Raw genomic sequence first — 26184 nt, 5'->3', positions numbered from 1 at the left:
TTTAATTATTGGAAGTTTTATATGTTATAATGTAAATAATTAGGTAATTAATTTTATTGAATAAAATATTGGATGGATTAATTGTTTCACATTTTCTAAAACTTTAATTTTATTGTATGAGATGTTTAGAATAGAAACCTATCAATGTTGAGAATGTATTTGTAACCTATGATATTTACAAATCAGCATTTTGGCAAATTCTGTATAACTCGGAAGGTTGAATTAAGAGTTTATTAAAAAATTTAGTCCGGAGGTTTCCCGGCTAGGCTACAAAGTTTTATATGGTAAAAATAGAATAAATTCAACCATTTTTATAGCTCTATATATGTCTTAATATATATGTCTATTTATTGTATGTCTTTATATGTAATAAATCACAATGCTCAGCAGAGTTTTTAGAAGTTAGAAATTGGCATCTGTTGAGAGTTTTTTAAAAATCGAAAGCTCTGGAAATTTATCTATAGAGACTTGTCTATATCTTTCTAAAAGGATAGTAGGCACGTAAACACCACTATTCCAGTTTTCCATAGAAGCTGCCATATTCAAGTGAATGAGCTGCAATACCATATACAACCAATGGACAAGAGTGGCGCTGTTTAGCAGAACCTGCTAAAGCTTCCGTCTTAACTATGTATTATTAAGACGTGAGCTAAAACCCCAACCAATCTACAGAATGAAGACGTGCATGAACACTTCATTGTGAGAATTGACGTGTAGTACAGTCACATTGAACTCAATGGAACTTCTGTTTCTGAGAAAACCAACCTAAAAAGCGAAGAGGGCACAGCCCTTGGCAGAGTGCCCCAGGGTCTCAACTCTGTTTCTCTACTGTCCTCTGGTGGGTCCTTTTTTGACAATGTAGGAATTAAAAACATAAGATTAACAGCTCAATCAATAGCAGCTTGTTGATGGTTTCCAGTTACTTATAAGATTCGTGTCTACACTGCACATTTTTAAAAAAAAAATGAAACTGAAAAAAAATAAACTGCAAAAAAAAAAGTAAAATAAGGAAATGTAACAAAGATGTTACATTTAACTTTATATTCCTCAGATATAGCGAAGCTTCAAAATTATTGATAGGTTTCTTATAGACTTGAATTGCTTATTGATCGCCTTTGTTGTGAATGTTTAACATGTTAGTGTCAGTGTGCGAGAGTAGACACACCTGTACTTGAAGAGTTAGTGAATAATGACAAGATCTTTATTTTTTTCTTTTATTTGTATTCCATAAGATAAAAATATATTTGAAACAAAATTATTAATAGGCGTACAACCCGATGACCTATAATCACGGGTGATCTTTTGACTTTTATAATCTTTATAAGCGGTCTGATCTCCATTTTTCTGCTATATTGCTCCAATCCCCCCTGCATAGCCACATGTAAGCGATGGTCTACCTGCCGTCACCACTAGGGGGAGCTTATTGCACACCATTTTATTATTGAGTTCACTGTATAAACAATGTTCCTGAGCTCTCCCTAGTGGTGGATGTCAGTAGCCAGAATTTTATCATTTACCTCTGGTAATACAAGAGATTTGGAATAACGTGTCAGAAAAATGGAGCTCCGACCACTATAAAGATATATTAGAAAATTAATCAACACAGAATTCTGATAAAAATGGGGTTCAAGAGTTGAAAGGCAATGATAAATTATTTATGTCTTTCTCCACTACGTCTAAATGTTAGAATTTGAGGTATCAGTCTCTTCCCTAATCATTTTTTGTGTCATTGAGTCACTTATTGTGTATTGATTTTTACTCCTAGTGGAAGATATAGAGAGGCATGACGGTTCCACTGAAAAGCCATTTTATATGAATAAATCCTTGATGAAGATCTTGAACAAACACAATGTAACGCCCAAACCGCAGTGACAACCGACAGTCTGTATTCATATTATATACCAAAGGCTTATAGACTAATGTTACCATGACGGGTGCTGGAGATCAAACAGAATATGGTCAAGTTGTAAAGGAACACATCAGGCAACCAAAAAAAGCGGCCTTGTTCCCTATAGAAACCATTCATAGCTCGGCTGTGATTGGTTGATATGGGCAACAAGGCCCGGTTTTAGGTCTCATGCACACGGCCGCGCCCGCAATCACAAGCCGTACAAAGTATGGGAGCACGGACCGTAAAAAGCAAAAGATAGAACATGTCCTTTTTTTTTGCGTTACACTTCTACGGCGCAGACACCTTCCCGTAAATAAACGGGAATGTGTCCGTGAACAATACAAGTGAATGCGTCAGTAATTGCGGATGATTTTTCCGGTCGTGTGCATAGGGGCTTATGCAGTATAATGTCAGGCGACTACCAGAGGTTGTGCACCACCATAGAAAAGTTTTGCTTAATTGTGGAGGTCAAAAAATTGCCTGTTCTGTTTTCCTTGATTGTTGTAAATAATCTCTGTATATAAAAGAGCCATTACAGGCATGACAGGGTTATGCAGGATTAGGAAAATAGGACTGCTTTATTCCAGAAACAGTGGCACACCTGTACAGAGGTTGTGTGTGGTATTGCAGCTCAGTACCATTAAATGGGTTTTCCAGCTGTAAGAAATGGATGGCCTGTCCTGAGGATAGGTGATCAGTATCTTGGGAGTCCAAGTATTGGCACCCTCAGCGATCACCTGCTCTTAAAGGGCACAGCGCTGCTTCTCCTCCATTCTTGTCACTGCTCATACTCTGATTTGCTGACACTTGTAGCAGCCTTCTCCTATTCACTTGAACGGAAAAAGACTCAGGCCCCACACACACGACCGTAAAATCGCCCATAATTACGGGCCCATTCATTTCTATGGCCGAGGGTGTCTGCCGTAGAAACCTGCCGAAAAAAATAGGACATGTCCTATTTTTTTATTTTACAGACCGTGCTTCTATACTTTAGAATAGGAGCACGGCTCGTAAAAACGCCCGGCTGTCCGTGCCCGTAATTACGGGTACGGTCGTGGGCATGAGGCCTAGTACCGTGAACTGCTGCTACAAGTGGGTCGGCGATACAAGCATCGAACACATGAGCGCCACGGCTGATTTAAAACAGCTGATTGGCGGGAGTGCAGAGAGTCAGACCCCCACCAACGCGTTATTGATAACCGATCCTGAGTATAGGTCATCAATTTCTTGAAGCTGGAAAAAACCCTTTACTGTTACTGAGCTGCAATTCCAGCCACAACCTGTGGACCGGTGTGGCACTGTGTTTGGAGTAAAGCCGCCATGTTTTTCTAATTCTGTACAATTCCTTTAATGTACTTTATTTAAGTGCTATAACAAAAAAAAAATTGAAGAAATAAAATAAATACACACTATATATATATATATTGCATACACACATTGATACTGGTAAATGTTTATTTTTAACTTTGGGTAAAGTTCCTAAGGAGTTTGTCTGGGGTTTAAATAAATGTTGTTTTTTTTGTTTGTTTTTTCAAATATTGTAAGCCTTTGGGGCATGCACATACTTTCTATAGTACTGTATAAGGCCCGGTTCCACTTGAGCGTAATACAGGGCATTTTTTTTCACCCCCAAATCCTCGTCCGACCGAAGGTTTAACGACTTGAGCTAAAAAGCCTCTCAGGATATACCATAGTTTTAGCTAGCGCCATTAGAACGGTGGCGTAGCTGGGATTTGTGGCCTTAAGGATGTATTCACACGGTGCGGTCTTGCCGCGTGGCCGAAAACCGCGCTGCAAAAACACGCATTTTTACTGCAATTTGCAAAATAGTGACAGATCGCAGTAAAGACCCATGTTATGTTGTCTTCAGCCACGCAGCAAAAAAAAATGCAGCAAAATGCACTCTGACTACTCACTTATACAAGCACAAAAAATGCACCCGTATTACACTAGTGTCAAACCGGCCCAATGTTCAGTATTTCTGATGATTAATATATTAAAGACTGGTGGGCGACACCTTCAATTATTGTTTGATTCTATTATATTATGGGTAATTACCCACTTTCTGCATGGGCAAAGAATTATATATTCAGTATATGTTTTTAATGATAAATGTTAGGCTTGATTTACACGAGCACGTTACGTCTGTAATGGACGGAACGTATTTCGGCCGCAAGTCCCGGACCGAACACACTGCAGGGAGCCGGGCTCCTAGCATCATAGTTATGTACGATGCTAGGAGTCCCTGCCTCTCCGTGGAACTACTGTCCCGTACTGAAAACATGATTACAGTACGGGACAGTTGTCGTGCAGCGAGGCAGGGACTCCTAGCGTCGTACATAACTATGATGCTAGGAGCCCGGCTCCCTGCACTGTGTTCGGTCCGGTACTTGCGGCCGAAATACGTCCATCAATTACGGACGTAATGACCTCATGTGAACATACCCTTAGCTATATTGAATTTAGACATTTATATGCCTATTTGAAACAAGTCCCCTAGATATAACAGAGGCATACATAAAGGAAAAAAAACAAAAAACATAGTAAGGCCCTCATGCACACGACCGTAAAAAATCTCCGTAATTGCAGACTGTAATACGGTCCACAATTATGGACCCGCCGGGTACTATTGGCCGCGGACACCTTTCCATATCGCTACGGATAGGTGTCTGTGCCGTAGAACCGTGCCGGGAATTTTGGCGCATGTCCTACTTTTCGTTTTTTTACGGGCCGTGCTCCCATACTTGTTTGTATGGGAGCATGGCCCGAAACCGCGGCCCGCGATTACAGGCACGGCCGTGTGCATGAGGCCTTATGGTCATCCAATGCACTCAATTGTATTACTGGAATTTTTTATTTATTTACACGCAGTTTCATAAATAAGGCCCAGCACCTACTACACAGATGTAGCAGAGCTCACAAGAGAAACCGGTTAGGCTTTGTACACATCACTTTTTGGCTCTACGTTTAGCATGTACTTTTTCTAAAGCTCTCGACATGCACACTAAACGTGCCCATAGGGCTATATTAGCGGACATAGACCAAAAATTGTCCTATCGGCCTCCGTCCGGCTGGTATACTATTATTGATAGGATGGAATAGCATGGTAGACCGCTTACGTTTGGTGTATACGTCAGGAGCATTTCCCGGTCTATACATTAAACTTGTTTTTGGTCTCAGAGCTTTATTAACAAAGGTCAGCTCTGCTACATCTACATCGTTGGGTCCTCTAGTGTAGATTCACTGTTCTCATGACTACATCCTTCATGATTTTTGTCTTATTTCTTGTTAATTCCCTATGCAAATTTGTAGGCCTTTCATACAATTCCAACCTGTACAAACTGAGACTTTAGCCGGATGTAATCAAAGCTTTATTCAGTTTACTTGGAAAAAAAAAAAAAAAAAAAAAATCCAACTGAATTTTTTCAGTTTACAGATGAAAAAGAAAAATCATAATTCAGAACTGTTAAAGCAAATCAAAATACATATGCACTTTTGTAATAATTTACAGATACATACTAATGAAAAATACAATTTCACCCAAAAATTGTAAACATTTTTTTTTTGCACACTTGTCAGTCCTTTGTTTTTTTTTTCTTCTTTTTGGCAAAGTGCTCTCTCGATAACAAATAAATAAACAAACACAACTAAGTTTGGACTAATTCCAGACAGTACAAAAAAATAAAAGGCTGCGCGAGTCGAGAACTTAGTGGCGCAATAATACTCATAGGACAGGGAGGGCAGCGGCGCGGTCATTTCTCCGGCGTGTGTATGTGCGGCGGCTCGGGGTAACACACCTTGTACTTCAGCATAGAAAGAAGTTAGAAAAATAACTAAATGATCTTCGTTCTATTTTATACACAATAAAGGACTCCGTATTTTTACCCAAACATTTACATTCTTGGAAAAACAGAAGAAACAGAAGTGAAGTCTATGCGTGACTTATAGGTAGCTGTGCCATGGAGTGAGGCAGGAGCGACTGAAGACCAAGAGGAGTGGGAGAGTGAGCTGTGGAGAGAGGAAGACAAGACAATGGGTGTTATTTTATATGTTAGACATAATATCGGGTAAGAAACACGGAGGAACATTAAAAAGGGAGAATCCAGTGGAAATTATCTTCTTTCTGATAGATTGTAGATACAAGTCTCTGACTGGTCCACCGCAGATTTCCAGTGCGATCAAACGATTATAGATTATCAGTGACTAAGGTTAAACGCGCCATAGAAGCCCTTTAGTTTAGGAAATGCCCAAGAGCTGAGGCTTCACCGGTGGGATCTTCTCTCCTGTATTTATAACACACTGTGCCAGAAAATAATTCAGGCTTGATTTCTCTTTAAGGGAATATGCACACAGAGCTGATTAGCTGTGTATTTTCTGCAACGGATTTCATTGCAAAAAGTTTGCAGCATTTTACAGCAGTAGCAAAGTGTAAGAGGTTTAAAAAAAAAAAAAAAGTAAAAAAAAAACAATCACATCACATCACATCACATGACTTGCAGTGCGGATTCTTGATCTACAGCATGTTCATTTCTCTTGCAAAGCATACGGTGTTTTGGGGCGTAGATCGACAGCTTGATAGTAAGGGAAGCTTCCCAACACGGAGTCCTAGCTGCACATTTAGGCCAGGATCTCACACACCGTTTTGATGCAGTTTTTGGCAGGAAATAGCGTCCTGAACATATTTCTCTCAAACGTGTCCGTCTTAGCATTTTATCTAAATAGAAGTTATAGTACAGCGTGCGCTGTATGTAAAATGACCAAAGAAGAGTCTTCAGAGGTGTCAGCGATCTGCACATGCTCAGTGCTGAAATGAAGCAAAGGCCAGTACACCAGGACTCTTCTCTGGTCATTTACATACAGCGCTCTGTATTAAAACTTTTTAGAAAAAATGCTTAAATGAAGTTCTAAGAGAGGAATGTTTAGGACATTAAACCTCAGCCGCATAACATGCCGGTGGTTTAATGGCCTAAAATCTAGTAACAGGTTCCCTTTAAGAAAACTTCCAGAGCGGTTCCACCTGAGCTTGTCTGCCATGGACTATAACTAAATGTTAGGATTTAAAGACTCAATTTGGCCACATATGTAGGTGGGAAGCCGGAGCCCAGGCAGAAGGCCCCAGGTCATCTACTGGTCAAATAAAAGTAATCCCACATCTAAGTTCGGTCACCTGTAGTTGTCAGATAATGTCCCTAAACAGGACTGTCACCGGATCCTGCAAAAGCCACTATAATCCAATCTCTATGGGCAGATCCAAGATATGGCTCAATAATGCACCAGCAATTCGGCATCTTAAGACATCAGACAGAAAAGGCTGACCTGCCACGGTGTTGGGTCTTGCTAGACTTTGCGGTTACACAACCCTAGACTGCTGGATGTGGACATTGCTGTACAGCTCTTACAGGGAGCACCTCCGGTGACCTTGTGGCTCTAAAACCATTATGTTAAAGACTCCCCTTGATGTCCTAGCCTAAAAGGCCGTTGACACCAGGGTCGCAGTTGCGACTTTGCCCCAAAGCCTAGTGGGCCTAAAGGCCCCCATGCTACATCAAGCTCTTTATTTAACAGACTCAAGAGGGCCCAGAACACAAGCTCCTGAGCTGGCCAGGTGGAGCATGAAACCTTCCACGGGGTGGCTCATTCAGTGTTTGTTACGCGGCCCAGCACTTTCTAGATACGTCCCCACGCTTATTCCATTACCTCCGGAAACTGGCTGAAATTTTGAAAACTCTGGATTCAGATGCCACGATAACAATTATTTCTTTAGCAAAATTGGAAGTTCTGAAACTATTCCATGTGGCATTTGCATAGCCTTCTGAGATGACCTACATATAAATGTCATATGCCACTGGATAGATTAAAAGGGACAGTCCCAATATGATCTAAATAGACAGAGTGGTCCTCTAAATGCTCAGCACCTGTTGATATCTACAGGTGTTGCCTAGTGACCTTTTATATTGCAATAGATGGACGTCAACTCACCATCCATGTAACTGTGCAGGGCAGTCAGCATGGGCCCATCTTGAGGTACGTATGCAGAGTAGGTCATTTCATCCATCATTGGTGGAGAAAGCCTTGAGGACTGAATGGCTGTAACTGGTGCAGTTGAGGAATGAGTAGGACTGACGTGCTTCTTGTGACGAGCTCTACAATTCTGGAACCAGACCTGTGAGATGGAATATTAGGTAAATGAGTGTGAAGCTGAAGAAGCGCAACCCATCAGCTACATTAATCTCCGTGTATGTTCACACGCTTAGCAAAATAAGTCGAAAACTGCTCCGTATTTTCAAAGCGAAAACCGCTCCTGATTTTCAGACGTTTTTGTAGTAACTCGCGTTTTTCACGGCCGTTTTTGGAGCAGTTTTTCAATGGAGTCAAAAAAAAAAAAAACTGCTCCAAAAACATCCCAAGAAATGACCTGCACTTTATTACGCGGCGTCTTTACGCCCCGTATTTTGAAAACGACGCGTAAAATTACGCCTCGTGGGGACAGGACACCGTAAATCACAATGCAAGCAGTGGGCAGATGTTTGGAGGCATAATTGTGCCGTTTTTTCAGGCGTAAACTGCCCGAATTACGTCTGAAAACACATCATGTGAACAAACCCTCAAAGCGATTGCCGTTTAGAAAACCCATATTCACATATACCATTAGAGAATTTTTAAGGTGTCTGTTCAGAATCCTCATCTCTTGGTCAGAGTGGAGAACAGTTAGGGGATGTTCACACGACCTATTTTCAGGTTTAAGTCGGGCGTTTTACGCCTCGAATTACGCCTGAAAAGACGGCTCCATTACGCCTACAAACATCTGCCCATTGCTTGCAATGGGTTTTATGATGTTCTGTTCAGACGAGGTGTAATTTTACGCGTCGCTGTCAAAAGACGGTGTACAAAGAAGCCCACGTCAAAGAAGTGCATGTCACTTCTTTGGACGTTTTTGGAGCAGTTTTTCATGGACTCCATTGAAAAACCGCTCCAATTACGTCCATAATGGACGCCGCGAAAAACGCGAGTACTTGCAAAAATGTCTGAAATTCAGAGTCTGTTTTCGCCTGAAAACAGCTCCCTAATTTCAGACGTATTTTGCGTTTGCGTGTGAACATACCCTTACAATTAGTGTCTCTCGCTCTGGAGGATCTGCCCTGCATTACAGACAGCCATTGATTTTAATAAACACTGTGCAATGCTTAATTCCTCCCATGGTGGCGCTGAAGGGAAATTAAACACGACCGTATTTTTCATCTGTAATTACGGACCCATTCATTTCTACGGGCTACGGACGCCTTTCCGTATTTTTACAGATGGGTGTCAGTGCCATAGAAATGATAGAACATATCCTTTTTTTTTTGTCTGTAATTACCGCACAGACTCTTCATATAAGTCTATGGGCGCTTCCGTAATTACGGACAGCTACGGATGTACATCCTGTAGCCATCTGTAATTATGGAAGCGTTGCTATGTGACGCCAGGGGATTACCCTAGATTCCTCCCGGTTTTATTTAGTGGATCCGTAAATGTGGATGTATTACGGACCGTATTTACGGACACCCTTCCCTATATGCGGATGATTTACGGAGGACTCTAAATGACTACGGACGGTTAAAAAAAAAATATGGTGGTGTGCACGGGGCCTTACTGTCAAGTTTCCCCACACATTACAGCTGATCGTTGGGGTGTCCCAGTAAGGGGGGGGGGGGGACACTGACAAGTTTATGGTCATGGTAGGTGAGCCCACGTCTTGGCAGCAGTTTTTAGAACATACTCTAGCAGTCACTGATATTTTGTGCATTTCACCTGAAAAGGAAAATCCACATGTGAATCAGACTGCAAATATTCATGCAGTACAATAGGAATGTTGTGGAGATGTGCGTTGCATGTGATCTGGGATAAAGGGTCATCACCATAAGCCTGTTTGAGGGTAGGGTAACTTATTCCCCTCGTTCTGCTGGATACACAATATATAAAGTGGCTCACTTCGGTTTACACCAGATTTTGCTGAAAATTCCACAAGTTAAAGAGTCGCATTCAATATCCGCACAAAAATTGCGTCATTTGTCTTCTCACTTCATAAACAGGATACCAGCTACAAAAGTGGTCATGGTCAAGCTGGAAATTTACTTCTAGCCTCAAAAGGCTAAATAAAATTTTTTTAAAAAAAAGGTGCCAATTGGCACAAAAGTCCATCTGCTCATAGTAGCATAAAAATAAACTCAGTCGGGTAACTCCAAATGCACAAGATTTATTAAGAGACATGCCCTGTCCATTTTCATTGGCGAAATTAAACCGTTATTACTGTGGGCCATTTTGTATGTATATTGTATGTTTTACAGAAAAAGTTGAGTCACTGAGTCTTCCCTTTTCCCGTCCCTTGGTTGAACTTGATGGACAGGCGTCTTTTTTTCAACCCTACAAACTATGTAACTGTGTACATACATTACGTATCCTGTACTGATCCTGAGTTAGTCAGTAAGTTTGTCGACAGACACAACCCTAACTCCCTAGCGGAGCTCTTATAATGCAGGGACAGCTTTCCTACATCACATATATGTACAGTCCCTGCTATAAAGTGGACACTTCCTTTAAGTCAAATGCTGGCAGATTTGAAGTATGTAATATGCAGAATTGTGAATGAAGCTCTGGAGTATAATACAGGCTGTAATTCAGAAGCAGTACAGGATAAGTAATGTAATGTATGTACACAGTGACTCCACCAGCAGAATACGGAGTGCAGCTCTGGAGTATAATACAGGCTGTAACTCAGGATCAGTACAGGATATATAATGTATGTACACAGTAACTCCACCAGCAGAATAGTGAGTGCAGCTCTGGAGTATAATACAGGAGTAATGTGACGTATTTACAAAGTTAGGACTTTGTGTCCACAACAGAATAGCTGCAGAAAATTTCTGCAGTAATTCCGTTGAAAAATGCAGACATTCCACTGCGGCAAAAACGCATTACTTCCTGCGTTTTTTACGGCAGAGAACGGTGCGTGTTTTTCTCAATGCTGGGAGATGGAAACATCTCCTCTAAAAAAACGCAGCAATTCAGTCACTTTCCACAGGAGGAATTAACATGCTGCGGTCCGAAAAATATGCACCGCAGGTCAATCTCTGCTGAGAATTTTTACGCAGTGTGTATGAGATTTGGTGAAGCTCATCCACTATGCTGCTACTGTATCCTGCTGCGTTTTTTCCATCCGAAATACAATTTGGAAAAAAACGCGGCAATTCTGCAGCGTGTGGACAAGCCCTATGGATGGGTTCACAAAAAAAAATTAATCCTTTCTTACAGCAGTCCATTACCTGTATTACACGCCTGCTAAGACCTGTCCTTTCCGACAACTTTTGTAGTGTTTGTGCGTCAGGGTTGTTGTCTTGAGCAAATTGTGCTTGCATAACCTTGAAAGTAAAAATGAATAGATTGTAAAATAATTAAAACATTTTCAGTCTGACAAACCAAAAATCTACAGCTACATTTCCGTAGCCTGGATCTGAGCTTTATACCTGAATTCTATATAAATCAACTGTACATATGTGGTTGCTACCATGACAACACCCCCTGGCACTTAATTACAGTATATTCAGAAGTATACACAGAGGCCTACATGTAACTTACTTGGAGTTGGTCTGCAGTGAAACTTGTCCGAGCTCTCTTAGCTGGTTTCGGTTGATTAATATCCTGCTCTGTCAACAAAGCCCCTTCCACACTAACCCGATTCCCTGGAGAAAAAAAAAAAAAAAAAAAAAATATAATTTACATTTTTGTTGCATTACATAAGATCCCAGTCCTGCAGCAGCGCGGTGGAGGGGCACGCACCGTTTTCCACTGCTCTCTTTAGGTTATCCAGCATACAGTCGTAATGCACGCGGCAGAGCACCTTCTCTTCCACCAGAGCAAACTCTTCCCCCGTGGACAGCTGTCTCTTGCAGGAATAGCAGGCAAAGCACGCCAAGTGGTAGACGTTGCCCTTGGCTCGTCTCACCCAGTCTGTGGAGTGGATGTGTCTGCCGCAACGCGAACACCGCGTTCCATACCGCCTGGATGGCAAAACAGGAGTTTACTTTAAATATGTGCACACTAAAAATACAATCAAAAACATGGTATACATGCATTGTATGTACCACGCTAATTTATTATTCCCATAAAGTGTCTTGAATGCATGTAACACTAATATATAACCAATTCTAAAAACCGTGCAGGCCATGAATTTAACAAGAATAAAATCAATGTTTATTGATTACTTATTAAAAAGGTGTTGAGCAACAGACAAAAAACGTGCCATGAGATGCAGACACAGGAATAGAAGCAAAAAACAAAGTAGAATACCAAAAAATGAATGGCCAAGCTGGAAGCAGGAGCGTCGGGGAGTCCCTGGAAGCAGGAGTGTCGGGGAGTCCCTGGAAGCAGCAGTATCAGGGAGTCCCTGGAAGTAGTATCGGGGAGTCCCTGGAAGCAGCAGTATCGGGGAGTCCCTGGAAGCAGCAGTATCGGGGAGTCCGCCACACCAATACGCCTCCTTTCTGGCCTTTGCTTCCAGCTTGGCCATTCATTTTATGATATTATATCTTTCTTTGGATTGTTTATCCTATTCACGTCATTTCCATTTTGGGTGATCCTATACTATTTTGAATGAACAGGATTATATCCATATATTTGTACTTTTAGTATTTTGCAACGGCTTTCTTATAATATATTTATTGTTATCTGGGGTCGATCCTGTATGCAGGGAGTCCATCTCGTTTTTTGCTTCTATTCCGGTGTCTGTCTCATGCCATTTTTTATGTATCTGTTGTTGCTCAACACCTTTTTAATAAGTAATCAATAAACATTGATTTTATTCTAGTTAAAAATTCATGTCCTGCGTGGTTTTTTTCGAATTTGTTATGCATTGTATTTATCAACATTTATCTTCCTCTAGTGCATCTTTTAATACCCTGTTAATTATTTTTAGGTTATAGAGAAAGGGGGGGGGGTGTCACTTTAGGTAATGGAGAGGGCCAAGGAAGGGAAACAATCACTCTGGAGCACCGATTACTGTAATGCTTCACTTCCCCTGTGGGGGCACTGCAGAGAAACTGAATACTTCTAGTCCGGCTCCCCTTGCAGAGTACAGTTGACCGCTGGGGACATCCTGTTATCAGCCCAACATTGGGATCGGGGGCAATTTCTAACACAAAAGGGATAGCCCAAAGTGGACAATTCCTTTATCAACTGCAATACTGTTAGATATGCATCAACCCAAATACACCTGTTATCAGCAAGCATTGTGTACAAATACCAAAATCTAGGCCAGCCCTAGAGGCTTTCGAGCCCAGTCCAAGATACCAAAACATTTATTTTTCACATTGCAGCACCCCAATAAAGACAAGACAAATCTCATAAAAAAAACATCACAGAACACATAGGGTATGTTCACACTCTTATCAAAAAAACAACTGAAAATACGGAGCTGTTTTCAAGGGAAACCAGCTCCTGATTTTCAGACTTTTTTTTTTTAGCAACTCGTGTTTTTCAAGCAGTTTTTCTATAGAGCCAATGAAAAACTGCTCCAAAAACATCCCAAGAAGTGACATTCACTTAGGTTTGGTGTCTTTTAACGTGCCGTTTTTGGAAAACAAAGCGTAAAAAAACGCCCCGTCTGAACAGAGCGCCGTATTTCCCATTGAAATCAATGGACAGATGCTTGTAGGCATTTTTCTGATTTACGGCCAGAAAAACATCCGATAATTTCCCGCGTGAACATACCCATAAGGGGAGATTTAGCAAAACTGGTGCAAAGAAAAAAAAAAAAGTGAAGTTGTAACTAATCAGGTTGCAACTTTTATTTTTCAAAGGGCCTCTATAAAAGGAGGTGGAATCTGATTGGTTGACATGTCAACTACTGAACTCCACTTTTTGATAAATCTCTCCCAATGTGGTCATGTATCAGAACTTCAACAATTGCAAAAACATAACAAAACGGGTAAATATTTCGCAAGTGACAGTCACGTGGTTGTAATGAATACATACATGAATAGTACCTAAAATAATCAAGTTTGCAGAATATATCTTTATCTTTGATGTAGCAGCTGGTATGCCTCCCCAGGGACGTTCGGCAAACACTACAGGACAGACAGCGGACGTGCCAGCACAGATCATTTACCTGCAGAGAAAGGAAGGCCTTCATCATCCAAGACGTCACATTATAGATCTATAATGTATCAGTATAAGACATTACAGGATTACAGACAGAACTTCCGTCACTGCAGCGTCCGACCTAAAATTTATACAAGAGGAGCGTCGCAATGAGTTCCTTATCCGACAGTCAGAATCCTAAATTTGCCGCACATTTCCACCATCCAGGCGATTAAGGAAAGTGTAATACTACTAGATAATTATGTATATTGTCATCGAGATAAACCTATAGATCCTCCAATAAGTAGATTATATATAGATTGACAGCTTTTGGGGTGTGCGACCTGTAGTTATCCCTGCAGAAGGGGGCGCCACTGAGGGACTAGTATTTGATGCTTGAGACTACACCGAATCTTAAAATTGTATGGCAGTATCAAGACATTGTATAGCATGTTATTAGATTGCGTATATATATATATATATGTGGCGCGGTCATTGGGCACTGCATGTCGTATTATGGCATTGTGTGGCATGGTACAGCGTTTTATGCCAGTGGCAGCTCCGTATAGCATTGTTGTTTAGACAAGTGTTATTTGGTCAATGTATTACACTGGTATTCCATCACCATCCTTTATTATGCCAATAGTCACTATATACACGGAATAATAGTACATATGGGGGGGGGCACCAACAGGTGGTGGGGTACAGAGCAGCATTCAACATAAGGCTGCCCATGGAGATACACACACGTATACACCACCCGAACACATCACTCGGTCATAACTGCAGTGAGATGACCCAGATATTTTCTATACGTAATAATAATATTTCTAGTAATTCAATTCAGTTTATGTCCCAAATAATTCCATTATCTAAAGGGTTAACCAACAAGCAGTCAAACCCACGATGTGAAAATAAATGATGGTCCATTCTCAGGAAGAGAGATTTGTATTTGCGATCTTTGATACGATCTGTGTCAATTCTTGTCTGAAATCGCTGTGTGATCGCTCACACAACGCGCTCAATGATCGGAAATAAATCACCATTCAACAGCACAAACAGCTATCAAATTATTCATGGGACCTACCACCATGTCCGAACAACCATCAATTATTTTTATGTTCACATTAAAAAGCACCAAAATCCTCAACATAAAACCGCACCTATTCCCGCATCAAAAGTATAAAAACTGCACCTAAAAGACACACACAAAAAAAATAAAAATACGCACTATTCGGTACAGATATTACCTGCGTTTACCTAGTTTTAGTCTACATGCAGACATTGCAGAATTTGGTGCAGAAAATCCACAGGGACGGTTTTTGATGCGGAAATAGATGCGGTTTTAAAAATAAAAAAATAGTCAGATACAATTCGCAAGCAGAAACGCAAAGATACGCTGTGGATTTTAAAAAATGCACCGAAGTTAAATTTCCGTGTAGAAAAAAAAAATCTGCAGTGTGTAGGTGAAATTTCTTAAAATCGCCTGTACTTTGCTGGTACTATATTAAATGCCGATTTGCCGTAAGAAAATACGCGCAGCAAATTCACGCGTAATACGCATTGTGTACATTTGCCATTAAGGTCCTATTACACCGGGCCATGAAACCGAGACAGCTCGTCGATTGCCACTGGTTTGTTCCCTTCACAAGGAGCAATCATTGGTTATGCATTAGGGCGATAACTCGTTACTATGATCGCTCATCCCCATACATTTCTATCAGGTCGGCACAGGGAGATTTGCTGCTGACAACTGATCTTTAATGCTGCATAGATGAGCAGATCGTCACACAGTGCAACGATTAGGAACAAGCGATCATATGAACGCTCATTGGCCGGATTATTGGCCCATGTAAAAGGGTCCTTAGCCACCAGCACTTTATACCCTCCGCTTCTCAGAACGTATAGAATAATCACCAATAGTACCTTTTACGTGAAGGATTTGTGTGGAATATTTACCAAGAACATATTTTAGCACAAAAAAAAACCCAAAACATCAGATACACTGCAGAAGAGACCGTCACTGGGACGGAGGATAAAACACAAAGAACAGCAAAGAACAGTCACAGAAATGTGGAAGTAAAAGATTAGAAAAATGTTACATACAAAATAAAGAAAATCATAACATACACGCACAAAATACAAATGTAACTACAGAAATTACGTTTTTTTTAGAATTTTAAATTTCACCAAGTCACTATTGTAATTCTCAGACACAACCAGAAAAAGGACTTAGAAACCGAGTAACTCAAACTTGGACAATTTTCCCAAATCACTTAACATTACGAGTTCAGACATTAGCCAACAAGTCCCCTGACACCCATGTGGATGTGTGAACTGGGCTGGACACGGTCATTCTGTTGAACGATGCAACATACAGCGGTTGACAAATGCAGATGTTGCAGAGTTCAGTTTGCAAAACCACCACAACTGAACTATGCCAAGTATTATCTGTGGGTTTTTACATGGGACTGCAAGTAAACCTACTGCATTACCTTCTAGGAGTAATCACCGTATACATACACTGCTGCCCCTAAAAGGGACTAGTTCAGCTCTGCTACATCTGCATAACAAAAACAGGAATATAGCCATTAACTAGCCATCTATCTGGATCTCAAAAGTATGTTTACATATGTAATGCCGCTATATACAGAATATGTACGTTGTACGGCGGAGCACAAGTCATCTCCTTCACACCGAGCACCGCATTCCCTGTGTGGAGCCTCATGTACAGGCCGTGTTTATTTATACATGCAGGAATGTAGGGGCTGTTTAGATGCCAGAAGGAACAGATTTGGAATTATGTTCAATTTCATTATTGCTGTGCACGATGACGGAGACTGGTGACAGGCACACCGTAAACCGGCCAATTGTCTAAATAGATTTTTAAAGGGGTTGTCCACTTTGGAAAATCCTTTTTTGGCAGAAGGGTTTCCAAGCAATCAGCTATAATCTGTGGGAGAACTTCACAGCAAATATTCAATTTGCCTGCAGCGCCACCACAGGGGAAACGAAGCATTACACCATTTTCTTTGAAATCAGTAAGCAGTCCGTGTATTGCATGGACGCGTCAGGTCCTCCAGAGTAAGAGATACTCCCCCCTCTGGCTAATTGATGGTCTTTTATAAACGGAGCAACCCTAAAAAGGTTTTGGAAAATGGGTTGTCTACATCATGACCGCAAATGTTCAGTGTTAGAGAATTATGGGAGCTGTATAGAAATTACAGATGTAATAGTGCCCACTCAGATATTTAGTGAACATGTGTCAACTGGGGTTTTACACAAATGTACTCAATAAGGATTAACACATGATGCAGGCCTAAATAGTTGAATGGCAAACTCAGCTCTGCTACATCTGAATATTTAGATAGCAAACTGCAAAAGTTGTGCCAGAGAAAATAGTACAAGTGAAAGTAATGTCTTTCCATCATGAATAGGTCACAGACCAAATAGGGCTGAACACCGGAGGACGGACAACACCAGAATTGAAGATTACAACAGATTATCTGTGCAGAACTCCACTCCAATGTCTGAAGGCAAAGAGCTGCCTATTTTAGAGCAAATTTCCTAGATGTAAACCAATAGTCTGCAACCCGTGGCCCTCAAACTGTTTTCTGACAGTCTGCAGCTTCTAGGACATGCTGGCATTTACAGCTTCACAACACCTGGGACGCTACAGATCAAATTACTGATGTGTACAAAATTAGGAGATAGAGATATATATATATATATATATATATATATATATATATATATAAAACGTTTGGGCACTAGGTCAGTCATATAGACCTTGAGTGGATGGGGTGGGGGGAAATATACTATAGAGTACCTATAAGCTTCTATGGTGCATACATATGCCAATATATATTCTTTTGGTACAGGACTGGCAGACTTCTAGTCTATGGTGTATTAAGGCCCTTAAGTGACACTCACAGTGGGTGCCCTGGTCACCCAACCCCTGGCTATACAAGCAGAGAGCATGTTTACCCATATTATGCCCCCCACCCCCAGTAGGTCATGGCATCTGCCCAGGTTCCCATGCTGGACCTGTGCAAAATACCCAGCTTTATAATTATGTAGAATAGGAGGGAACACAAAAAACAGACGGATCTGAGGCCATAAAAAAATAAATCAGAGATAATACAAATAAAATAAAGAGTGTAAAGAATGTAAATCTAATGACCCAGACCAAGAGGAATCTTCAATGTTTCCAAACACATTTATACAAACTAATCTGGACTTCTTACATTATAAACCAATGCAAGGAGCGAAGATCAATACAAGAATAATTTCCCAGCTCATCATTTCTCAGGATTACTGATAGAACGTATATACATCAGGTCTTCATTTATGGAAACGCCTTTTAACTTTAATTTGTTAGTAAAAAAAAATAAAACCATAGCCTTAAATCTTTCTTAGGCAGGAGCCCGGCTCCCTGCAGTGTGTTCGGTCCAGGATTAGCGGCCAAAATACGTTCCGTCCATTACGGACGTAATGTGCTCGTGTGAATCCAGCCTTACCCTCTCAAATCCAGTCTTATGTCAGGAAACACTTCAGATACAGAATCTAGAACCTTAACCACAAACTAAGGGGTTCAGTGTCAGCGGGTCCGGTGCGTCTGACGCGCAGGATTGAGCGGTCATCGATCACATCGAAGTTCTTAACTGAGATGTGATCGATTACAGGTGGTTCCTGTGTGTCAGACGAAGGACCCGCTGTCACCGAACTGGTCAGTCCAGTTGACCGGACTGATACAGGTTTCAGCACTAGCTGCAGCTGCTCTGTATACAGGATACAAAGCAGCTGTATCTCAAAAAAGTAAAAATACATTTTTGAAAACTAATTAGAAAGTTGCACCAAACAAACCGATAGACATTTTTATTAAAAAAACAAACTTTTTCAAAAGGTGTACATGGCCTTTAAGATCACACTGAATTTCCCCCTGTCCTGGAATGGGTGTTTCCCAGTCCTAGAAATGATGGGCTCCCCACTGGGGCCAAGCTTACATTAGCCGGCTAATTTCCCACAAGCCCTGTGGTGGCCACAATCAAACGTATCCAAACCTTAGCTCAGATTTCTGACAAAGGACTATTGCTAATGTTTAATTTTGTATTAAAAAAAATAAAAAAATAAATAGAATCAGGTTTAGTTAAAATAAACAAAAATATTCTAAAAATGGAAAAGGCAATAATATATATGTTTGTTCAAAAGTATTTGCCCCCCTCCACTCCTCTCCTTTCTGTATTCAGACTTTGCAATTCAGCAAGAGATGAATCGATAACTAATCTTATGTACTTTGCACACTTGAATATTTTGTTCTCTGGTATCAGCCAATGGTAATATTGTTTAACAAGACAACAGACCAAGTCCAATGTGGAGAAGCTCCAGAAACATTTATACAGGTGTGTGACCGATATCAGCCGCTCTATACTGCTCCTTTACGCTCGCCATAGGTGTAAATACGTCAGTTTCATCATCGCAACTTTGCTACAATTGGTTTTTAATAATAATAATAATAATAATAATAATAATAATAATAATAATAATCTTTATATAGCCCCAACAAATTCCGCAGCACTTTACCTGAAAAAAAATCACACCAATGTTTAAAAAAAATAAAAAATTGTCACACGATGGCAGACTCATTTGAGAATGATCCGCTTCATCCACAAGTAGACGCAGAAATCGTAAAATTGTTATTAATATATTTCTTCCCAGCTGTTGAGAAACTACAACTCCCAGCATGCCTTGGGGACCGCTGCGTTAATGCATACATCTTCCCATAAGAATATCTTCCATCACAACCAGAAGATCTTTGTAACATATTTGGGCCTCATTTATCAAAACCATCTAAAATTAAATACTGACCTTGTTGCCTATAACAACCAGAGCCCCCGAGCTCAAGCTATTGCAACGGGGACCGTTTTTTTTCTGTGAGGGCATGGCTATGATAGCGAACAAGTACGAGGAGGAGAGCGCTGGGCGTAACACACATTGCTGGATTCTAAACCAAAAATCAGGAAAAATAAAAAGATACAAATAACAAACATTATACAGTCCACATGGAGCAGGTCTCACCTTGAGCAGGTATTTATCTACAATTTCCATCCCACAGCTGCTACAGATACTTTTCCCTTGAGTGTGTCCTGAAGAAGGCATGGAATGAGGAGAAGACGACGACACCGGAGACAGAGGAGCCGACGAACAAGAATCCTCGTCCAACGCTGCCCCGGGACTTCCTTGAAGCTGAGAGGAAACAACAACGAGAAAGTCAGCTATCAAATGGTTAAGACGTAGTAGAATATAATGTAATAGATTACACAATACATCGGCAAATAGATTATAGACAACCAAATAAATGATCGCTTCCTACATGGCGACCGTTTTCAGCAGTTTTTTTTTTTTAGAAGTAATAGTTACAATCCTCAGGGAATGTGGTCTGAGATTTTCAAGAAAACAAAATTTGACCAAGAAACGTACAAGCAAAACTATATAAGGGATGGGGGGGGGGGGGGGGGCAGGAAGGATTCTAGTGACCGATATACAGTATATGATCCACTAGGAAATTGTGGATATTCAAGTAGAACTTTAATGGGGACCAAATCTTCAGGACCGGTGGTTACATCCTCAGTGATGACACTAGACACACGCACGCACGCACACACACACACGGTCTGATTGGTTCTTCATAATAATAATAAATCTTTATATGGCGCCAAAAAATTCTGCAGCACTTTACAATTCAGAGGGAACATGTACAGACATCAGACATTACGTAGTGACAAAACTAATAACAATTCTAACAAGAGGAGTGAGGAGCCGGATAACAAGAGCTTACAATCTATGAGGAAATAAGGGAGACACAATGTAAAAGTGCTTGTTCAGTACAATGGTCCGGCCATCTTTTATACACACGCGGTAGTAACATAAAGCTGCAGGAGCCGGTCACCAGCCAGTATCCGTGTATGACGGACATGAAGTGCATTAGGGGGGGGGGGGGGGGGTCAGGTCTGACGACTAATGTAAAAGGGGCCAAGGCAAGGAGTCCGGTTAGGGAATGTTGTAGACCTTTCTAAAAATATGCGTTTTCTGGGCACCCTTAAAACTGCGGATGTCTGGACAGCGCTCATTGATCCGCTCTGGGTTATTTACAGGCATCACTACATATAATCAATCATTTCACATGCAAAATCAGAGCTTGCAAAGACAATGTTACATTTAGGACAGTTCAACTGATGACCCCAGTAAACAACATGAAGCACAGAACGTCTCATTATGGGCATCAAGGTAAAAAATAAAAATAAAAAATAAAAATTAAATGCCAATCAGTGCCCACTAACCTTTAGCGGTTATATATAGAAGGCAAAAATCCACGCAGAAATTGAATGTAACATATATACAGCGCTGATATAACAATCACACACAGGATCTATGGGAGATGTTCTCCCCAATACATCAGAATATCCCCAAATAGATAACACCTCAAAGGGGAAATCTGGTCAGGCAGGTTATCCAATGTAAAAAGTGTGTATAATATAATATATCTGTAGCCAAGGCATGTTTATAAATACTGAATGATAATATTACACTTCCTCCATAATGTATCAGACTTCAATATATTTATAAAAAGGCGCAAACAAAATAAAACGGTTGTAAACTAAAATGTAACTATCCACATATAAACAGACGCATGTATACAGATGTAGCAGTCTCAAATCTGTCACTTGGCTACATGTGGTTTTATATAGGACTACAAATATCTACCACACTACATTATACACACACAAAATACTGATACAGCAGTGTGGAGTTTGTTATTTAGATTCGAGCGTGACCTGTGGTTTCATATAGGACTGCAGAAACACCTAGAAAGAAGTCACACATAAAAAAATAATATATATATATATATATATATATCATACACATAGGCAAACACAGCTGAGGGTCCCAGTGCAAGAACAGTATATGGGCCCGTTGCTTTCAAATATCCCATCATTACATCACCCCCTCACAATCCCTCAGTAGTGGTTAGCCATAAAATTCATTAGCTTAGACATTTATAGAAGGCAGCTTTAAGGTGAACGTATTGGGCCCCTTGTTGCGTGCGTGTATATATATATATATATATATATATATATATATATATATATATCCAGATAGAAGGTTAGATAGATTTTTTTTCCTCCTAATGCAATCAACTGCCCAGCAGAATCCTCAATCATTGGATAAGAAAAGTGCACATCAGCAAGAAAAAGTTCAGTGACAATTTCAACTCTGCTACATCTGTATTGTGTGTGTAGGAGGCCAGAGACACACACACACATATATATATATATATATATATATATATATATATATATATATATATATATATATATATATATATATATATATATATATATACACACACACACTTTTGACGTTTTGGTTCCGTTTTTTTTTTTTAGCCAGAAGTGGATCCAAGCAAAAGAAAAGGTAAAGACTAAAAGACTGATGATCTTTATTTTGTATCCACTTCTGAGTTTGTTTTAAAAAAAAAAACAAAAAACTGCACGTGTGTGATCGTGGCCGAAGAGTTATCACAAAATTATATATATTTATAGACATATAAAACAACATTTTATCACCCCCCCAAGTGTCCTTTATTAGGAGGGACAGTCCCTACTTCTGAACCTCTTGGCTCATTAAACGACTTTTTTCGACCTGGGAAATACTTTGACTTGTTATATTGCTCCAGAAATCATTTGTCTGGTTCCCATCTGTAGATTATTTTGTAATTTGACATTTTTGGGATCCAAATTGCACCAATATTCAGATGATTTCTATGCGAATATTTAAATTAAATTACTATTCAATCAGATTTATATTATTCTTTGTGTAACAGATACATTTTATCCGCATGTGCCCGGAGCCGGGTGTTGCATCGTAGCAGAATTCACATTTCCAGCATAATGTCGCAATTTTTAGGATTCCTGCACTTACCAGGCTGCCCTCGTTTTTGCGGCTCCGGCCCATGGTCAGCGCTGCTCCCCCGCACTCCTCGGACATAAGGGACGTAAACTGTGAGGAAACAGCAATGATAGAGTCAAATTCCGGGCGTACACCCCCCAAACACCCACCCGACAGCCAGCCAGGTGACAGTCGCCCACACCTGTGTCATAGCGCTCCCTGCGCGTTTTACGCTCTATTTAACCTCTTGCGTGCCGCGACCTTACATCAGACCATGAGGCGCCCGAACCTTCTGCGCCCTGCGCCACCGCCTGCGGTCTCCTGCGCCCGGTGCAGCTGCACAGCACACAATGCTCCGCTATGGGATAACCCCTGGAAGGTGAAGAGGTTTTATAATCGGACACTCGAGAGAATAATTATCGCGGGCTCTGAGCCGCCCGGGGACGATTTGAATGAAAATGCAGCAAATTAACCCGAATCATCCCCCCCCCCTCCCGCGATAAAATGCGCAGGTCCACCTGCCGCTGATTACACAGCGGCTTCCACCTGGGGATGACCCATTTATTGTTCTACGGGGGGAGAGGTGATAACGGGATAATTACCAGGGGTCGCGTAAAAAGTACAAATATGGAGAAATATAAAAAGTAAAAAAGTATTAGACAGACAACTAACTTCACATACCCGGTATTATTATCAGTGACCCCTCACACAACTAGTGTATAATAGTCACAAATAGTACCTGATACACTAAACTGGATAATTACCGTGAAACACGATACAAATATTACCTGACAAGATATATATCGTATGTAATCATTATATACACACGTTCAACATTTAATACAAAGCTATGCGAGAAAATTAACAAAAAGTACACACACTGCCTATTATAAACATCAATATACTACACAATGATGTAGCAGAGCCGAATTTCCACCACTTAATGTGTGCACAATCTACCTGCAGTCCAATACAACACTAGTTATGCCTAATGACACTCCGCTCTGCTACATCTGTACACTATTCCTTGTCACACTACACACACATCAATACAACCTGTACACCGATACACAATGTATTCCTCACAGCAATCCTGTACACATTCACTCTCATAATGAATAATCGTTACACACCCAACATTATAAATATTACACAAGTATTTTCCTGCAGCCATTACAATTATTGCTGCGTGTACATCCATTATTATTACACGAGGAGGACTGGTGGAGTAGTTCCTGGTGATGGGACACTACATGACACCACAACTGTAAATACATGGGTTTAAACTGAACAAATAAGGATTATTCACCCACAAATTATACACTAATCCGGGTATACAGGAAAATATATACTAAAATCATTACAGGAAAATATATACTAAAATCATTAAAGAAAATTTAGAAACTGGTCAAGAAATGTAATGATAATATTAACAATAATAAAAATTATATTATCAGTGTCCGCTTGTCAACAATTATTTCTAGAATATGAATATTAATAAAATAGTTAGTATTGGTATTATAAATCATTACTATTCTATTATAGTAATTTGCGCTGTACCTGTAAAACACGCACTGCTGAATATATACATGCCACATTGCAGATATTAATAGTTTGCTATCAAATACTTTTTTTGTGTGCATATTTTCTGAATTCTGCAACAGATATTTCCGGAGTAACCACATTATTAAATCCATAAATGTGTAATATAAGCGTTTATATCCGTATATTTGTATTATGTACTTTTTATTTTTTGTCGGATGTTTCTCTACATCAATATTGAAAGTTCAGAGAAGAACTCAGGATGTAATTTAGATACATACAGACAGATATGGGATCGATAGATAGATACTGTATTAGGGTGAATTCACACATGACAGATTTGTTACAGAAATTTCTGCGACTGCTCCATACATCTGAATGGGGTTTGCAGACATATCCATACACATGCTGGAGAAACAACCACATTGTATGGAATGGATTTTCAATCGCAGACATTTCTGCAACAAATCTGTCGTGAATAAACCCTAATATAGCAGTATAGTTTACATAGGACTGCAGGTAAAGTCTCTAATATCCTACGTCAGATCATCAACACATTAAAAGATAAAATTATATATATATATATATATATATATATATATATATATACATACACTCTTTCAAAGTTTTGATGATCTGACGTAGGATAATAAAGAGTTTGCCTGCATTATATAGATACACACTGATGCACATTATATACACACAATATTTATACACTGTATAATTTACACACAGACACATTTACTATAGGAGGAGATATATATATATATATATATATATATATGTGTGTCTACACACATTCTTCCCCATATTATTAAGAATTTTGCAAAACTATCAGTATCCAGTACAAGTAAATGTATCCATATATTTCTCATATTCTCCGCTCCTTGGTCTCTGGCAGTATCCAGCTCTGCCCCGTGTATGCCCTCACCTTGTTAGCTGGCACCGCAGGGATATCCTGGTCTTCCAATTTACATAGGAACATCTGCTCACTCTTCCAATACATGGCACAGCCAGGCCGGGTTATTACATCCCAACTCCACAAGCCGGATCCAGGGGCCCTCAGTCACCCCCAGCACCTCACTCCCTGACAGCCGCCTCCACTGCCGCTGCCCTCCCAGATGAAAAGTTTTTGTTTGCAAGTGGGTGGTACCAGAGAGCACAACACAACGTTCACACATGGCCGCACCTCCACAGACGCAGCCCCCTCCTCCTGCTGGGGGTCTTCGCCAGGACAGGGCCAGTGTCACCAGGACTGGTAAAAATACTGCAATTACAAACAAACAATCAAGAGAATTTCAACAAAGCGTTTTGGAAAACTACAAGTCTCTATATACTTATGCTGGGATTTGTAGTTCCCCACCAGCCAGAGATAACTCCACCAAACTAAGACGCTGGGAGCTGTAGTTCTTCTGTACAGTTCTCTATAAGCCTGGTAGAGATTTCTCTATCGTTCGGTTTACATTTTGCAATTTGAACATGTTGAGGGTTGTAGTCCCCACTCAACAAATTCAGCTGTCACCTGTGGACCCTCAGCACCTGGTGGAGAACTAATCATTCTTCTAACAGGACATGCTCTGACCTGTAGTTCTCCAGCAGCCTGGCACTGAACCGGCATGCTGCGACTTGTAGCTCTTAAATTAGTCAGATGCGTAACAAAGCCGGGTGGACACCAATCCCCAGCATGC

The 26184-nt window shown here is 40.4% G+C and overlaps 2 protein-coding genes across 3 annotated transcripts in view; one reads left to right on the top strand and one right to left on the bottom strand.

Annotated features, from left to right (window-relative positions):
* The window catches only part of SLC44A5 (solute carrier family 44 member 5), a 122835-nt gene extending 118918 nt beyond the window's left edge, over window positions 1-3917 (top strand). The window contains exon 22 of the mRNA XM_075832861.1: window positions 1766-3917. Coding sequence (XP_075688976.1) covers window positions 1766-1872 — 107 coding nt within the window. The 3' untranslated portion in view covers window positions 1873-3917. The remainder of the gene's footprint in view (window positions 1-1765) is intronic.
* Window positions 3918-5347: 1430 nt separating this feature from the next.
* On the bottom strand, window positions 5348-25732 carry LHX8 (LIM homeobox 8). Of its 2 annotated transcripts, none has more exons than XM_075832864.1 (9): window positions 23157-23254; window positions 22988-23065; window positions 20084-20251; window positions 13912-14033; window positions 11708-11928; window positions 11507-11610; window positions 11194-11289; window positions 7871-8054; window positions 5348-5899 (listed from the first exon to the last, which is right to left on the bottom strand). In XM_075832864.1, the coding sequence occupies exons 1-9, from the start codon at window positions 23163-23165 to the stop codon at window positions 5823-5825; spliced, it is 1059 nt and encodes a 352-aa protein (XP_075688979.1). In that variant the 5' UTR covers window positions 23166-23254; the 3' UTR covers window positions 5348-5822. The 2 variants fall into 2 exon arrangements, with proteins under 2 accessions (XP_075688979.1, XP_075688978.1); XM_075832863.1 differs by lacking the exon at window positions 23157-23254 and adding an exon at window positions 25428-25732 and having other exon boundaries at window positions 5349-5899.
* Window positions 25733-26184: the final 452 nt, after the last annotated feature.

This window comes from Rhinoderma darwinii, chromosome 7 (assembly GCF_050947455.1).
Source record: "Rhinoderma darwinii isolate aRhiDar2 chromosome 7, aRhiDar2.hap1, whole genome shotgun sequence".
Lineage (NCBI taxonomy): Eukaryota > Metazoa > Chordata > Amphibia > Anura > Rhinodermatidae > Rhinoderma > Rhinoderma darwinii.
Note: the sequence above shows the minus strand (reverse complement) of the source record. Positions and strands in the feature narration are given on the sequence as shown.

Excerpts from the sequence above, each read along its gene's own strand:
- LHX8 (XM_075832863.1), bottom strand. The coding sequence starts at position 25,502 with ATGTATTGGAAGAGTGAGCAGATGTTCCTATGTAAATTGGAAGACCAG. Across the intron at positions 14,034-20,083 it reads TAGATAAATACCTGCTCAAG|GTAAATGATCTGTGCTGGCA; the intron begins GTGAGACCTGCT and ends CTTTCTCTGCAG. Across the intron at positions 5,900-7,870 it reads CCTGCACAGTTACATGGATG|CTCACTCTCCCACTCCTCTT; the intron begins GTGAGTTGACGT and ends CTCTCTCCACAG.